The sequence below is a fragment of the Populus alba genome, chromosome 10 (genome assembly GCF_005239225.2).
Source record: "Populus alba chromosome 10, ASM523922v2, whole genome shotgun sequence".
Lineage (NCBI taxonomy): Eukaryota > Viridiplantae > Streptophyta > Magnoliopsida > Malpighiales > Salicaceae > Populus > Populus alba.
In genome coordinates this window covers 11,809,215-11,826,665 of record NC_133293.1, presented here as the reverse complement: position 1 = coordinate 11,826,665, position 17,451 = coordinate 11,809,215, and the positions used below count along the sequence as shown (strand labels likewise).

At 34.5% G+C, this 17,451-nt stretch overlaps 2 protein-coding genes across 9 annotated transcripts; one reads left to right on the top strand and one right to left on the bottom strand.

The window, feature by feature from the left end:
• Window positions 1–2,428: 2,428 nt before the first annotated feature.
• Window positions 2,429–8,691, bottom strand: LOC118046471 (anthranilate synthase beta subunit 2, chloroplastic). Of its 3 annotated transcripts, none has more exons than XM_035055385.2 (10): window positions 8,257–8,691; window positions 7,152–7,265; window positions 6,882–7,042; window positions 6,094–6,164; window positions 5,926–5,963; window positions 5,707–5,817; window positions 5,425–5,524; window positions 3,721–3,856; window positions 2,892–3,033; window positions 2,429–2,720 (listed from the first exon to the last, which is right to left on the bottom strand). In XM_035055385.2, the coding sequence occupies exons 2-9, from the start codon at window positions 7,258–7,260 to the stop codon at window positions 2,929–2,931; spliced, it is 831 nt and encodes a 276-aa protein (XP_034911276.1). In that variant the 5' UTR covers window positions 7,261–7,265; window positions 8,257–8,691; the 3' UTR covers window positions 2,429–2,720; window positions 2,892–2,928. The 3 variants fall into 3 exon arrangements, with proteins under 3 accessions (XP_034911276.1, XP_073267945.1, XP_034911275.1); XM_073411844.1 differs by lacking the exon at window positions 8,257–8,691 and adding an exon at window positions 8,085–8,227; XM_035055384.2 differs by lacking the exon at window positions 8,257–8,691 and having other exon boundaries at window positions 7,152–7,831.
• A 2,097-nt stretch (window positions 8,692–10,788) lies between these two features.
• On the top strand, window positions 10,789–16,641 carry LOC118046472 (RNA demethylase ALKBH10B). Of its 6 annotated transcripts, none has more exons than XM_035055391.2 (9): window positions 10,789–11,326; window positions 11,489–12,109; window positions 13,257–13,373; window positions 13,702–13,817; window positions 13,909–14,026; window positions 14,731–14,850; window positions 14,990–15,102; window positions 15,188–15,342; window positions 15,673–16,641. In XM_035055391.2, the coding sequence occupies exons 2-9, from the start codon at window positions 11,512–11,514 to the stop codon at window positions 16,382–16,384; spliced, it is 2,049 nt and encodes a 682-aa protein (XP_034911282.1). In that variant the 5' UTR covers window positions 10,789–11,326; window positions 11,489–11,511; the 3' UTR covers window positions 16,385–16,641. The 6 variants fall into 6 exon arrangements, with proteins under 6 accessions (XP_034911282.1, XP_034911277.1, XP_034911279.1 ...); XM_035055388.2 differs by having other exon boundaries at window positions 10,790–10,954; XM_035055386.2 differs by having other exon boundaries at window positions 10,789–12,109.
• Window positions 16,642–17,451: the final 810 nt, after the last annotated feature.

Below are 17,451 nucleotides of genomic sequence, written 5' to 3'. Positions count from 1 at the left end.
AGGCCTGTAGTTTAATTTGGGAATGTAGTTTAAATTGTGTTTTAAAAAAAATATATTTTTTATTTAATATTTTTTATATATTTTCATATCATGCTGATATAAAAAATAATTTTAAAAAATAAATTATTTTAATATATTTATAGATAAAAATCACTTTAAAAAACAACCATTACCACACTTATAAATCCACAGCCTCACTCGTTTCACTCCAAGAATATTAATCGACCCATGAATCTTTTCCAATTCTTTTTAAGACAGAATGGCACCAAAACTGCTGCTAGATTACTAGCTTCGTTGCCGATGGTATCATCACTGCAAACTAATGTTACTGGACTCAAGAAAGGCATCTCGTGGGTTTAAACTTTGAAGTATAGATTTGTGGGAAATTGTTTTAAAAAAGCATATTGTAAAACTTGTGCAATTTTAATTTTAACTGTAATTATTATATTTTCTTAACAATATAAGTTACTTTAAGATTTGATTTCTGTAAATTAAAAATACCTATTTATTTTTAAATTTTTTTCATACAAACTATTACCATATCCATTCATATATTTATTAAAACAAGAATTATTAATTTTTTACAGTTTTCCCATGATTTGAAGACACAGGGAGCACACCTCCACGTATCAGTAAGCTGGGATTCCAAAGGTTGGGTATAGAGAAGGAGACAGTGACAGTAAGCAATAAGACTTTAGCCTTTCGCTTTAAAAGTTCAGTTGCAAGGAAAAGATCCAGGCCATAATGAAAAAGCTAGAGACGTGGTTTTTATGAAAGTCTTTGATGCCTCTAACCACAGAGGTTTTGATTGGCCAAAAGGTAATCGGCGTCACAGCTGGAAAATGATAACCAGATTCACAAAAAACATCACAAGCACTCATCACCTTTTCTTTTCCTCAAAAATTCATGTGGGAAGGAGAGCATTTGAATAAAAGTTGTTTTCTTGCTTATCTGACCCTCCAATGTCGCATGGCTAGCCAACTCGGACCTGGATGGTTTCCCACTCCTTAACTGTTTCTCTAATTTCTGCTGTCAGAATGGTTTGCAAACTCTTCGTGCCAGTATTGCTGAACAAAATTTAGAAAAGTAAATTCCGTAGCTCTTCCATTATATATTAAATGCTATTTATTAGTTTGAAATAGGAAAACAAAATTGTCAATTTTTCAGAAACTACTACTGATCAAGGAAAAACGAGCATTCAACACTGCTCTGCTCCTCTTTGTATTCAATCGCGGTGCATTTGATCGTTTTATCTATCTACACACACACACACACACACAGACAGAGGGTTAGAAGCTTAGAAAGGTATCGAGGAAAACTATATTGCTTTAGTGAATGTTATGAGTGTGAATGACTAGCTTACTTGAAAAACCTTGGTTGGAAGAGGTCTTCCTAGGCCGCTTCAATCTCCATCGATGGGCCTTGTCATCTTGCTAAAGAGGCCTTTGTATATTGTATATACAAAAATCCAAATCTATAATTACATTAATAACAATAACAATAATAATAATAAGTGGTTTTTGGGTTGGACTGGACTTGCTTTGCTAATGGCGTAGCTTGTCCTCCTCCTATTTCTCCCTGGTTTGTAATGAAGCTGGCGATAATCCATCTTTTCGTGTCGTTCTTGCTGTTTCTGTTGATAGTTCATGTCAATTTTTGGATAGGTTTTGGTTGCTCAAGATTCTCACGAATGAGTTGTCTAGATACGGATCACAGATTAATAATAATAGGCAGTTTAATTCAATATATTTGCGTTTTACCGGATTATCTGCGTTCTAACAGGTCCACACAACTCACAAGAATGTTCAGCTCTGATAGAATTTTGAACACATATAGTAGATTGACCATGCTATTGCTGCCTCAATTAGTGTGAAGGTACCCGTACTAAATGTTCCAATATGATATGGTACCTGCATATTCCTCCACGATGCTTACTATTGTGAATAACTCCTTTGCAGAGACTAGTTCACTCCATGTTTGAGCACAACATGTCTCCAATTTCTGTTCTTTTGCAGTGTTAATCACTCTTGATTGACTTGAACACCTCCTTAGGCAGACCGACCCCAGTTGCCATCCCAAGCTATCTAGAACAGCAATTGGTTCTTGTGGTAATTCAAATTCGATCATCCTTCTCGCTGTCAAGTTTAAACGTTATGAATTCATGTTTTGATGTTTAGCAAGGCTGGTTAATGATCTTTGTGGTGTGATTTTGACACCCTTTTTACCTTCCTATTTCAAATTCAAAATCAATAAATTAATCTGATTGAAAAAGCACGGCTTATTTCAACCATCAATACAAGGGAAATTAACGGGAAAATATCCTAAACGAAACTTCATATACCTGTGGGTATGTGGGGAGAGGAGGAACCTGAATCCTGCTCTCACTGTGGACGAAACAAGCTTAAAATTTCAATAATAAAGGGAGAAAAAAACCCAATAATGCTAAAGTTTATTGATTATTTATATCAATACTTGCATTAAGCTGGTCATGTTCAATAACAAGTCTTTGGAAACAGATCTCTATCAGCAGTAGGTTCCAAAACTAAGTGTAGAACTCCACAAAAGAGGCAAACCAGAATGAATCCTTCTCGTGGGACTTCGTGATCACATGGGTGTGCGTGTGCGAGAGCTAATTCAGTCTTGCAGGTTCTTTTTCCCAATAAAGAGGGGACTCCTTATGCTGATTCGACGCATTCATGCAACGAGCCACTTGCTATTTGCTTCAATCAGAGAAAAAATTGTGCATGAAAAATAAATAAATGCCAGTCCAAAAGCTACACATCAAGTACAAAAAAATAAGTACTGGTTTAAAACCCACAGAGTAAGAATATAGAAGAAACAGAACTACCAGCCCAAAGGTCCACTGTTTCTGCTGCTTCCTGTTTTTTTACCTTTTATTCACTGTATGTCTTGATTCTTGACATGCTTCTATTTCTCATATTCAGCCTCTTTTCTCTCTACCATTTTGATGAAATTCCTAACAATTGTCTTGCCTTCAGATGTTATGATGCTTTCTGGATGGAACTGCACCCCCTGCAAAAATTTCAAACATTTTCAATAGCATCTTATAAAGACCTTAATACCTGTAAGAGCAATAGACAGAAAGTCGATGGACCCATGTAACCAATTGAAATAAAGAAATCATCAGTCATCAGCAAGTTCAAGGACAAACACATCTTGGAAATAGTCCATCGTATATTTCTTTTTTTTTTCTAGAACCTCAGCATGTTTTTTCTCAATGTTGCTGAGTGTGCAGGGATTTTGGCATATTAATACAACAACCTGAAAGGAGCACCTCTGTGTTTCACCGTATATTGTTTTCTAACCACCATGCGATACCCCTAGTTTGTAAGATCCTAGCAACATCAATTCTGGTATACTCGTGACATAATAGACCATGCACTGATCAAGAAAGCAACATTTATAAATCATATAAGCATTTAGAACAAGTTGGTGAAGGAACACCACCGACAGGTTGCAAAATGATCTAGGAATACTGATCGCATGAAGGTTTCTGGGCAATCCGATGAGTGATTATAATCATACAGCTTGATAGATTGAACATTAACACAGGTGATTTTTACTAGTACTATGCTTTTCCTTGAAGAAAGGTGGGGGCAAAAGGAAAACGGTTATTATAATGTTTCACTCCAATTATTCCAAATATATTTTTTTTTTTGGCAGATGAAGCCACGAGATGATAACAAATGAAAATATTACCTGAAGATGCTTATATTTTCCATGGCGAGCAGCCATTATGAGGCCATCCTCAGTCCATGCTGTAACCTCTAGTTCTTCACCAGGGAAACTCTCTTTTTCAATCACAAGGCTATGGTATCTTCCAGCAGTGAAAGGACTGCAAAAGGTATGCAGATATCGAGACAAACCATTACCATATAGTGACACAATCAAGATGAAATTTAATAGAGAGAAACTTAAGCCAAATCATGGCACGTATATTAATAGAATTTAATGCTTTACCAATTTGTTTTCCCTCGAAATTGTCTATAGTGAGAAAAAAAGTTATTCAAACGTAAATTCTGGTATAGCATATTAGCAAGCTAACCAGTTCCCAGATATTATTTTTCTACAAACACAGGAAAGCTGATGAAAAATTCTAATCCAATAAATTCATAACAAAACACACAAAATATCAATGATAAAAAATACCTATGACACGCAAAGAACAAGGAAAATTTGGAAAAAGACACTGTCTAAACAGAAAAGTCAGGTTTAAGAGAATCATTTCTCACAGCAGACATAACCGCTAGCAGTGTAATAGTTGATCAATTGGACAAAATAAATAGCGCCATATACTTGTTGTCATAAGAGCATGATTCAACTCAACCTATTGCTTAACAAGGACTTTGTGAGCTTGTTTGGTATTATGGTAGTAGTTGCTTTTTCAAAATGATTTTTGTCTATAAAGAAATTAAAATAATATTTTTTATTTTTTAAAATTCATTTTTAACACCATCATATCAGAACGATTTAAAAACAAAATAATAAAAATAATTTAAAGCAAAAAAAAAAACTTTTTTTTGCAAAAATACTTTTCAACTGCAAAAACAAACTAGGCTACTGTATTTTTTGCCAAAGATTTTTTTCAATCATTACCTTCCCTCTAAATGACCAACCCAAAGACGTTCAGACCTTGTCCAACATGTTTGCTAATTTTTTGTACTCCAAATACAACTACGATACATCAGTAGATTGAGGTAAGGAAAGGACAAAGCTTGACTGATGTAGTCAAATACGCATATAAGCAAGAGTCAGGATGAATGCCAGTATGAAAGCCATTTTATTAACCACAGAAAAATTCCCCTCCCTGTGACCTTGCTATTTTATTTGCAAATAAGAGGTAAATCTGTCTAGCATCGCCAATTTGCATGTAGGTAAATCTGATTGCATCATGTACAAATGTAAATCTATACTAAATTTTGGTTGTGGCAACTCATGAGGACAAACCCACAGCAAGTAGTCACGGCCTTTCACCAATTTTCTATGGTTGCATTTTCCTGTGAATTCAATTGTTTTATTGCCGTTCAAAGTGTGAGTAATGTCTCATGATCATACAGTAAAATGTTGCATCCATGGTTATATGTTGAAGTTCAAAGAAACCCAGCTATTTTTTGTCATTTAGAAAACATTTTAACTAAAAAGTTTGAATTTTATGAACATGTGAGTACAATTAGTAACCGTTATAATTTGCAACCTTTTCATTTACTTTGGAATTATGAATCAGATCTCAATTTACAGATCACAAAATAAGGATGTAATTCGCATGATAGATGAACAAGTTAAGCAATTCTTTCAAAGTTATATTAGGAATTTAAGAATTGCACGTAACTAGCCAGACAAGGCCAGTAACAAAAAAGACACAGAAGATAATAATGTAAGATCAATTGCTCAAAAGTTCCTTACTTAGACAACCCAGTGAACAAGCCATCTTCCCCCTTCTCATCATAATATACAGGAGAACCTTTTCCATGCACAACACCATAAGGTGAGCGCACAATCTTTCCTGAAACACAACAATGTACTATGTATTATGTAAAGAAAACACAATCAAAAGACTGCTGCATGTTAAAAATAAAATATCTTGAACATTGTTCAAGTTCCTTGGTGATTCTCGCAAAAAGCAAATATCGGTCAACTAGATAAACAATGAAACATGCAGATGGCCAAAAAGATTTGAAGTGTCACCTCCAAAAGCCTCTCCAATGCACTGCAACCCCATACACACACCAAACAGAGGCACGGTAGGTCCAAGCTCTAAAACTGCCTGTAGGGAAATTCCAGAATCCTGGGGTGTTCCTATAAAAGGAAATGACATACATAAATATAGTTTTCAACTTTATTTTTTTCTGGTCTTGCTGCACTTTGATTCTAAGCAGTAAAGACAAAGCGTTAACAAAAACTAACCTGGGCCTGGGGATATGAGGATGCCTCTTGGCTTTTTCCTGTTAAAAGAAGAGAAAGGTAACAAGTGAAATTAGTGAACACAACAAACACCTCATGTGTGATCCACTCTTAGAAATAGGATTTAACACCTAACAAATGCCAGATAACTACATAACAATAAATTCTTACCTTTTCAAATCCTCCACAGTTAACTCGTCATTCCGATACACCTCAAAATGGCAGCCCACCTCTCCCATATACTTCAACAACAAAAGGCAACAGAGTTAAATGTTTTGATCTATAAATCAGTTCAACAAATTGATGAGAGAGAGACGGAGAGCAATCAAACAGAGCAGTACAAAAGAATTAATCATGCAAAACAATATACACGAACACTTTTGCAGAAGTGATTAAAGACTTTATAAAGTTTCTAATTTTCTCCCAGAACTATAATTTTGATCGAAACTTGTTATAGCTTTCCTATGACATATCACAGAAATGAATATGGAGTCACTAGCAATGTCCATTTCGAAGTGAAATCACTGGTGTTATTCTCAATTGTTGACAATAGTCAGGTCATTTGAAGAAAATGTTCAAGTTAAAGAGTTTCTTTCTATGTTTAGCAATGTCTTGAGACTTTTGCCATGTCATTTAAACAGAAGTTCGCCGCTGCAGTCATAGCTGTTAAACAAACAAGGAATGCGTTGCGTGTGCAGTTTTTGGTTTCTATAAATGATGAAAACCATATCACATGCACAAACAATTAGAAATGCCATTCCTCTATGGAAACAAAATCTGTGATTTACTTTCCATTTACATAATGCATTTTCTCAGCACCCAAACAGGGGGTACAATTAAAGATCCACACCATCACAAAATCTTTAAAACAGACAAGAACCCAGAAAACAAATTAACATTGAAGAGAATTCGAAATTATCGAATGCCATGTGAATAATCTAAGAAGAGAAAGAACTAACCTGGCACAGATTATAAGTGAAACTGTCATAATTGTCAATGACAATTATAGGATTCTTGATTCCCCTGTCAATAGAAGCCACAACCCTGGAATTGAGTTCTGCAGCTGCCACCGAACATTTTACTGCTAGCCCTTTTTCGCTCTTTGCTCCAAAACTCACTCCTGAAACATTATAAAAAAACGGTAAGCTTACATGTAAAATTTACGTACATAAACACATAGGGGTTAAAAAGCAAGAAATAAAAAGAGAGAGAAGCGTAGAGAAAGTTACTTGATGGTATTGAGAAGAGATTTAAAGGAGAGGCACGCTGGGTTTTGAGAGCAAGAGAGGGCTTTGATTGATTGCAAGCGGTTTGACGTACCATGCTTGCAGCAGCCATTGTCACTGGGGAGTTGAGAGACAGAAAGGGAGAGATTCGTTAGATTCTCAGCTGCTGCCCGTAACAATAAAAAATAGGCTGGAGCTTCTGTGTACTACTAGGTGATATGTCATGTCAAGCTAATAAAAGAAAGATTTGCCAAACAATCACTTCAAACTGTAATCGAAAAAATGAAAAAATGAAAACGAGAAATTATCTATTAATATATGAAAAATGATATACAAACAAATTTTAATAGTGAAAGCTAAAATCTTTTGATAATAAATGATTGGTACAATTAATTTACCTTTGAAAAATTTATTTATATATCATTAGTCTTTTTTTAGTTTTATATACATATTCAAGGGTGTCATTAAAAATTCTTTAACTAATATTCTATCTTTGGAAAGTCCCCGTGATGGGTGTCGTTCAAGTAATCCTTGAACACCTCGGGAAAAAAATTCAGTTTCTACCACAACCCTCTCTTGTCCTAATAATTATTAATTGCTCACCACTGATGTTAATTGATCGGGCTATAAAGTCTATTTACGAAGAAAAAATCGTTTGAGATGGGTTTACTGATAATATCCATTTATAATTTAATGTAAAAAAATAATAAAGTCGGGGTTTTAAAAAATATAAATTTCAGTTAAAATTTTTTATGAGATAAATCTTACTTTAAATAAAATAAATTTATTTATTTTTATAAATAAAAAACATGCTATTTTAATTGCTATAAAATCAATATTTAAAAATCAATTATACGTGGGACAATAAAAAAAAAAACAGATAATATTTAATTAACCAAATATTTCCTACAAAAGAAGAGTTGAGGAGTTGAATACATGTTGCTAAAACGCTAATTCTCAATTCTGCCCTTCTCCCTTCCTTTGAACGCTCCGTTCAAATTTCAAAATCGCTGCTATTAGTAATGAAAAGCAAAACATCGAACAGTTGATGGGAGTGAAGGATGGATGCTTGGAGAGATGCGAGAGGGGAGAATCAAGAATCGCATACCAATGTGTAACTTCTCGGAGAGAGTATGTGAGACAGCGCACTCGGGCAAAGCGCGAAATGGATGGATGGGAGGAACGAGCAACGCCGAGAGCTGTTTCGGTCAAGCCAGGACGGAGGCGATTCAAAGTGAATAGATATAAGACGGAAGGAAAAAAATAAAACCCTCTCCCTGCTCACTTTTTTTCTGGAGCGGAGCAGCGATTGCTTTCTTTAAGCTACATCGATCCGCAAAGGTCCTTCAATAGTGAAATTAAGTGGTTGATGATGGCAAAAGCAAAGGGAGATACAGTCATACAGATCCATCGTCCGTACAAGAGGTGGAAAATATAGAAACAGAAATTTGAGTCCACCCTTCTATCTAATCTAGCCTGCAATGCATGCATGATGATGGCTACTGGTTAGATGATGTTAATTTTTTTGCCCCTTCTATCTGAACAGCGTATCTAGTAGACTAGTGCTGATTCAGGAACCGTACCATGCATGCTATAGCCGGAAATACATTTGCAGCACATTTTTTTTTTCATTTAGAGAAAAAATGATCCAAACCCTAGGTTGATTGGGTTGAATAAATTAATTTTATTTTAATATGATAAAAAAAAATTGATAATTTAAATTTAAAAAGAAAAGCTATCAAGATAACATTTGAAAAAAATATTTTTCTTTCTACAAACAATGCATCTTAATTCACAACCTATTAAATATAAGAGAACGAAATGGGGTTAAAAAAATTTAAAAAATAGCTCTGGTCAATCATAAAGCCTGGTTCCTATGAAATAATTTTAATTATATAAAAGAATTAATAAAATAATAATTAAAAGAAAGATGATCAAAATTAAAATATAAAATAAATTTTATACTAGATTAAATGGTGAAATTTAAAGAAAAAATCAATTTAGTAAAAGGACAAAAAAAACCCCTAAAACAATGAGGATCATAATTGACATAAAAATAAAATTAATTGTTTTACTAAAAGGTGAAATTAAAAATTAAAAAATAACTATAGCAAAAGAAAAAAAATAAGGACCAAATTGATAAAAATAAATACCATAAGCTTGGATTGAAGAATGAAATTGAAAAAAATAAACTTTTATAAAAAAAAAAACCAATAAAAAAATTAGAAAAAAAGACAAGGACTAAGTTGAAAAATATAATACCATGAATTCAGATTTAAAAATAAAATTAAAAATCAATAAAACCTTAACAAAAAGATTAAGGAAAAAAATTAAAAAATCAAAAGAATAAGGACAATGATAAAAAATATATATATATATCAATTTGAAATTGATGGATGAGATTGAAAAAAAAAAAATTTGTATAAAATGATCAAAAATAAAAATTAGAAATAAAAAGTTTGAAGGATTGAATTCGAGATTCTAATAACAAAGAGGACCAAACTGTCATTTTATAAAATGAAAGAGAAAAAAAAAATAAAAAAAAGTCTCACCGATAACAAATTAGCCAACTAACACTAACACACACCACCTCAAAATAAAAAAAAACATAAAGGCTCTTCCAGCGTCATGGCGAAAGAACACTGCTAGTAGTTGAAAGGCATTATACATGCCATCTAAAAAGCATGGATGCCTTTGGTGTATTAGTGTGTATTTAACAACTTTTTAGTTTTTATTTTATTTTTATTTGCTAAAAAAACCAATTGCCTCTTAAATTACATGTAATAACTAGAAAAACTTGAAGGAAAATATGAAAAAGTCCTTTAAAAATAGCTTTAATTTTTTTGGTTTTCATGGCTAATTTGATCATTTCACTATGTTTTTTTTTATTTTTTATGCTAAATGAAAAATCAAATTGCATCTTATTTGTTATGATAATTAAGTGAAAATTATTGTGAAAATACAAAAAACCACTTGACTCTAGTTTTATTTATTTTTTTCTTTAAGAGTGTGTTTAGTCGTTTCACCATGCATTCTAAAAGAAAAAAAAAAGATTTATCTTCCTTTAATTGATTGGGTAATGACTAATGAGACTTGTAAAAAGATAATAATACCCCAATTATCCAGTGTTAAGTTTTGTAAGTGGAGAGGCAAAACCATAAAATCAATATTCTAATGAATAATGATTTCACTGATAGTCTACCTTAAAAATATCTCCTCAATTAGTTTTTGTTAGATAATTGTTTGTTTTTGCAGCTTGACCATACTTATGAAAAATCTTGATTTGTTTTTATGTTTTTGAATAATTTTGATGCATTGATATTAAAAATAAGTTTTTTAAAATAAAAAAATAATATTTTAATGTATTTTCAAATAAAAAATACTTTGAAAAATAATTTTTTACTGCAATTTCAAATAATTATTTTTAAGTATTTTTAAATTATTTTGATTTCATAATGTTAAAAATAAACTTTTAAAAATTAAAAAAATATAATTTTAATATATTTACATAAAAAAAAAACTTTAAAAACACAATCTTTAAACGCAATTACAAATATTTCAGAAGTGGACACCTAGGCACGATCCCTTTTATTAAAACGAAGGTCTAGAAGCAGCATGGCTTCAATGAAAGTAGGGTGTAGGGTTTGGTAGACCAAAGCTCCAAAGAAGAAGACCAAAACACACATAAAATTCAGAAATTTTCTCAAATGGTCCTATCCACGCTACAGTAGAGAACCCAGCTCCAAAAAACAACGGAGTTCCAAGACTATTACTAGTAGTCTTGTTAATTAACAATGTGAAAATGGGTATTATTAACTTATTTGTTTTGCATTTTCTTCTCTGATTAGCCACCATTTAGGACCATAGTAGAGAAAATAAAGAATTCTCTGACATGACGATGATGATGCGTACTCTATAAGCCATTTCCATAGCCCAAACTCATCAACAAAAACCCTAGATCTTGAACATCCTTTCTTTTATTATCACTCCACTCACTACCTATAAACACCTTTTTGTATACCTACTTATACACACACTGTGTGTGTATATATATTATCTCAGATCCGTGCATTTCTTTTTCGTTAGAAATTCACCACCTCAAACTTACAAATCTGCTTAGCTTGTCTAATCCTGATATTTAGTGCTACTTATTATTGAATTTTAGTGCTTAATTTCAGGTGATCTGCTTAAAATAATATCAGATTATGAAATTCATGAGTATTGAATTAATTAACTAACTATGGTTGATTTAGATCTAGGACTAGTTAGTGACGTGTTTTATATGTGATACTTTTGGGATTTTTTTAGTAATTAGATTGTAAAAATGGCAATGCCACCAGGAAATGTGGTCATACCGGACAAAATGCAGTTTCCTGCTGGTACTGGCGGTGGTGGTGCTGCTGCCGGAAATGAGATCCACCAGCACCACCCGCAAAGGCACCAGTGGTTCCCGGTTGACGAGCGTGACGGGTTTATCTCGTGGCTGAGGGGGGAATTTGCCGCTGCCAATGCGATTATTGACTCCCTCTGCCACCACCTGCGTGCTGTTGGGGAACCTGGTGAGTATGATTTAGTTGTTGGGTGTATACAGCAGAGGAGGTGTAATTGGAATCATGTGCTGCATATGCAGCAGTATTTTTCAGTGGGGGAGGTTGTTGCTGCATTGCAGCAAGCTGTACTGAGGAGACAGCAGCAACAACAGCAGCAGAACCATCATCATCATCAACATAGGTTCTATCATGATCAGGGTAAAATTGGGGGAAAGGATTTTAAGAGATCTTCGAGTGCCGGTTTCAATAGAGGGTATAGGAGTGGTGGCGGTGGCGAGGCAGTGAAAGAAGGGGTTAATTCTAGTGTAGAAAATCGTACTTTCAATGGAAATTCTTCAGAGAATGTAAGGAGTGAGAAATTTGAGGAGGTTAAATCTGGTGGTGATTGTGGGAATTCTGACGATAAGAGAGGTAATATTTGAGTTTTAGCTTTGATTACGCACTGCTGAGAGCTTGTTTCTTAATTGTTTGTCATGGTGGTAACTAGTGCATTTAATTTAATTGTAACTTTTTTTGGATAAGAAAAGTCTTGTTTATCAATGTTGATTTGCTTTAACTGAATTTTATCATAAAAAAAGTGTTGTTATAATTGTGAGTTGGAATTTGTCAATCCTGAAGCTGGTTGGGAAAGTGTTGCATTGCTTCAGATCGTTATCTTAGTTCACTCGACCTTTCCAATTTGGGCATTCTCAACATTGTTGTTGTTGTCGATGCTATAATAATAATAATAATAATTTATTTGTTTATTATTTTCCCTTGGGGTTTACTGAAAGAATACCACACATCATTTTTTTGGTCATGCGTATATCATAGAATACTTACACCCTCATGCTGAAAAAAGATTTTTTTTCCCCTCAAAAATTCATTTAGGAGCTTTGAACATGTAGTCCCAGGGCTGTCAAGCTGGGTGATTGGTGATTACAGCAGACTGTACTGGCAATGTTCTTAGTGTATTTTTTTCTTCTACAATTCTTTGTTTGGAGATGAAAGAATTGGTGTGAACTGCCAAGTATCTGTGCCTTGTTTCTGTATGGCTTGGAAGTTTTGGTAAAAAAAGGTTGCTGGTGCTCTAGCTTGACTGCTAAATATTTACACCTATCAAGTCGGATTTGGACAAGTTACACCTCTCTTACAGCGTTCTTAGATGTGCCATGTCATAATTTGATGGATGCATATTATTTGTGAGTACTTTCCTAATTTTGTTTGTTTGGCTCATCATGTCTGGGAAAGATGGAAAATCTTCTCCTATGTAATTTATTTTTAGCCTAAAACTGTTGAAGCTTTTATTCTGATATGTATGCCTGGAGCTCCTTTTTGTATTTTACTTCTACTGATATATTTCTATCCTTTGTCCCCTACTCTACTGTGACATTGAAAGCTTTGGATTTTTAGTTGTTCTGTCTGACTCTCCTTAGGCTACATACTCTACATTATGAATGCCATATTGTATGTACAATTTTAAGAATAATGAATAATATGCAGTAAATTGAAACAATGCCTTGTCCTAGAAACTCTTTGGGGAAACAACGATGCTCATTTAAGTTCTTTGTCTTGTCAGCAGATGTTACTGCAAAACCTCATACAGATAACCTCTTGAATAGTTCGGGGAATTCACAAGGAACCTTTTCTGGAAATTCAGAAGCTGTGGTTGTTGATGATCGATGCAGCCCCAAAGGTATCTTTCTTGTGCTCTCTTGGGGTTGGCAACAGGCAACAGATTTTAAAGCTCTTTGAAGTTCTTTAACATGGATTATCATGATTTTCTCACTAGTCCGGTGGAAGATTTAATTGCTAACAATGTTTTGAGCTCACACATTGCAAAAGGCAAATTCTTTATGCCTCATCTTGGTTATTTTCAGTGTAGAGTCATTTGCACCTTTTTGAAGGAGCCTAAGCAACATGCTATCTTGGTTCATATCTTTTGAAATTTATTTGTTGTAAAACCACCATCCCATGTCATGTTTCATTTTGTTATTTTGGCATATTAATTTTGTTTTTGAAAGATCTTGTGGTTTTACCAGAGAGTGATTCACATCCTAGTAACAATCAGAATGAGAAGCAGAATCTTGCTATCACACCAAAAACATTTGTTGCTGAGGAGATGATAGATGAACAGAAGGTAACACTTTTACAAACATCATTTTTTTTTTTTATATTCTCAACGAATTCATAGCTTGTACCTTCTACTAATCTGTTTATATCTACTCTAGGTTAATGTGGTTGATGGACTGAAATTGTATGAAAAGTTGCTCGATGGCTTGGAAGTCCCAAAGCTTGTTTCTTTGGTTAATGAGTTAAGAGCTGCAGGGAGAAGAGGACAATTTCAAGGCAAGTCATTAATGGGGCCTTATTCTTAAGAGAAGTTAGTAATGTTCTGCATGTTTTCACGTTGCTTCTGCTTTCATGAAATAATTTTGTGCATTAATCTGGTTCCATCAAAATATGCAAACTACCCTAGAGATTCGCATTTTATCAAGAATATAGGGAAAGTATAGTTTTTGTAAATACTTATTGCAGTGTTCATAGTTGATTAATTGTTTTGTTTTGAAGATACTTCATTGCTTCTGTTCATAATTGGCCAACATTATTTTGCTTGGCCTGAGGTTGAGACCGGTCAAGCTTTTAGGTTATCAGGGGGTAAGAGCTATCTTGCTCCATGGCCCATTCTTAGATGTGCCTCTTCTAGTTGGTAGCCTGTACAGTGTTGTGTTCGAGGCACGCACACCATTCATGCAAATGCTCTTATAATTTAACAGATTCTCAGATAACATTTATCAGAGTGAAGTGTGTTAAAGAACATATTAATTTTCTTAATCAGTACCCTTAAGGATTGGCGTGCTTTGTCAACATTAAAATTTAGGTACTATTTCTTAAATCATTCTATGAAAAAATTAAGCAGAGTAGCTCCCCATATTACAGCAGTATTTCCTGATTTGGTGGAGGTCTTCCTGTCTGTCACATACAAACATGCAAAAAGGAATTTTCTTCTAGCAAAAATGTTGATCGTGGGAAAATTCTTTGTTGAAAAGCAGGTCAGACATATATTCTCTCCAAAAGGCCCATGAAAGGACATGGAAGGGAGATGATTCAATTTGGTCTTCCCATTGCAGATGCACCTGCCGAAACTGAAAATGAAACTGGGACCTCCAAAGGCATGTCACATCTTGTGCAGAACTTCTTACATATATACATGTGTTTGGTTAAGATGCATGCAGATTTTTCTTTTCTTTGCAATGCTAAAGAAACGTTAGTTCTTGGACCCTTGGATTTTGTCATGAATAAATTTTGCAGACCGAAGAGTAGAATCCATTCCTGCAATGCTGCAAGAGGTAATTGACCGTCTGGTTGGAATGCAAGTTATGACCGTGAAGCCAGACTCTTGCATAATTGATATCTATAATGAGGTAACTACTAGTGGCATTATGTGTAATGATTTCAAATAGCAATGATTATGTAAGCAAGCCTATTTTTTTGGGGAAATTTCTGCAGGGTGATCACTCCCAGCCTCACATGTGGCCTCCATGGTTTGGAAAGCCTGTTTCAGTTCTTTTCTTGACAGAATGTGAGCTGACTTTTGGGAGAGAAATTGAAACTGTGCATCATGGGGATTATAGAGGGTCTCTCAAGCTTTCTCTTGTGCCTGGGTAATCATCATCAACTCTGCATATTTGTTGTTTCATCGATAGTTATTGGTGTTTATGATTAGCTTTGTAGTAATTAGCATTTCAGCTTGAAATTAGGTTCTGGAATGATATTGTTTGTATCCTCTGTGATAAGTTTAAAGTTCTATTTTATTAACACTGTTCTTTTAATTAATTCCTTAGCAGATGTCAGTGCTGAAATGAACATACAATATTACTTTTCATGGTCAGATTTGCTCCTGTTACAAATTTTCATGGTGTCAAGTTCTCATGAGATGAGTTGCAAATTTGGTCTTATATTTGTGAAGTAATGTTTCTTGCTACAAAAAACAGATCCCTCCTTGTGATGCAAGGGAAGTCATCAGATGTGGCCAAGCATGCAATTCCCATGATTAGAAAACAACGAATGCTCATTACCTTCACCAAGTCTCAACCAAAGAAATTTTCTTCTACTGATGGCTCGCGTCTTCCTTCACACGCTGTAGCCCCATCTTCCCATTGGGGTCCTTCTCTGAGCAGGTCCCTGAATCATCCTCGCCATCCTGTGCACAAGCATTATGCAGCAATTCCAACAGCTGGTGTACTGCCAGTGCCGCCCATTCGACCTCAAATTCCACCTCCAAATGGTGTCCAACCAATATTCATGACCACCACAGTGCCTTTTCCTGCTCCAGTTCCCATCCCACCAGTTTCAACTGGATGGCCTACAGCTTCTCCAAGGCATCCTTCAGCTCGCCTACCTTTCCCCATCCCCGGAACAGGTGTTTTCCTTCCTCCACCAGGTTCCGGCAATGCATCATCTCCACTACAGTTGTCGACTGCTGCTACTGAAATGAACTTTCTTACGGAGACAGCTTCTCTGCCAGAGAAAGAAAATGGACTGGGAAAATCCAGTTGTGATGCAAGTGCTTCTCCAAAAGAGAAGTTAACCGAAAAGACTCAAAGATTGGACTCCAACGGGGTTTTGGATGGAAGAGCTGTGAAAAAGGAAGAACAGCAAAGCGTTAACCATACTGTAGCTGACCAGTCAGCTGGAGCAGTGTAAAGAGAGACTGTATTTTGTCGAAGGCTAGAGTGGTAGGCTGCGGCTTGAAATGAGTTCGAAGCAAATGTAAAGAGCGGCAAAGCTTTTAAGACTTTGACATTTCATACTACTGGCGGGGAAAAAGGGGAGGAGGAACAGCTCAGTTCTCCTTGCAATCCCTTGTGTTCTCTGTTTCTTTTTTGTTGTCTTACAATATGAACTACATGCACTAGGCAGAAATCTCATTTTAATTTAACGCTCTTATATCTTCTTCACAAGTTTTGTTGAGCTAGTTTTGATGGGCATGATGTTTCTAGGAACTGGGGTGTTTGTCCCTGGATTTTTTTTTTTTTTTTTTTGTGTGTTTTTAAATTATATTATGTTTTAATATAAAAAATAAATTTTAAAAAAAAAAAAAAATATTATTTTAATATATTTTTATACACACTCAGATGAATTAGGCGGGTAACTCGGCACTGGAATTTTCAGCAATTTAGGGAGGCAAAACGAAAATAATATAAACCGAAAACGTAATCACAGAACTAGAATTGCACACTCGTAAATCTTCAAATGGCATAACAATATCACATGATCCATTGTAGTGGGAATGGTAAGGGCAACGTTTTCTACTTTCTTCGTTCACATTTTTTAATGGTTAAAGCACGAGAACACCCTGTTGTTTTGAGGAAGATGGGCACCACGACAAATCATCAGTCAGTCATCCAAATCAGTTCGGGCTCTTCATAATGATTTAATATATAAGAAAAACTAAAACTAATCAGATTCCATTTGCATTCTTGAGGAAAAAAAAAATAAAATTGACATGTGAAAATCCTGATAATTGGTTTTTTCTCATGTGTAAATTATAACTAAGAGAATTTAAGCTACAGAATTTGATCTTGGCATAAAAAATATTTTTCAATAGAATAAAGTCCGTGTATTGCTGAAGGGTTCACTTCTTACCAGTAACCTTAATTACTGAAAATAGATGAAATACACAACAAAAATCAATTTTCTGTGAAAACTTCTCAAGTTATAGCTGTGTTTGTCAACAATTATTCATCTGCAGCAGCAACGACACCACCTCA

Bases quoted from the DNA above. Each gene is read 5' to 3' on its own strand.
- LOC118046471 (XM_035055385.2), bottom strand. From the start codon at position 7,260: ATGGCTGCTGCAAGCATGGTACGTCAAACCGCTTGCAATCAATCAAAG. The intron at 5,818-5,925 runs GTTAGTTTTTGT...TTCCTTTTATAG, and splicing joins CCTCATATCCCCAGGCCCAG to GAACACCCCAGGATTCTGGA. The intron at 5,525-5,706 runs GTGACACTTCAA...GTTGTGTTTCAG, and splicing joins CATTGGAGAGGCTTTTGGAG to GAAAGATTGTGCGCTCACCT.
- LOC118046472 (XM_035055386.2), top strand. From the start codon at position 11,473: ATGGCAATGCCACCAGGAAATGTGGTCATACCGGACAAAATGCAGTTT. The intron at 14,027-14,730 runs GCAAGTCATTAA...GTTGAAAAGCAG, and splicing joins GAGAAGAGGACAATTTCAAG to GTCAGACATATATTCTCTCC. The intron at 14,851-14,989 runs GCATGTCACATC...TAAATTTTGCAG, and splicing joins TGAAACTGGGACCTCCAAAG to ACCGAAGAGTAGAATCCATT.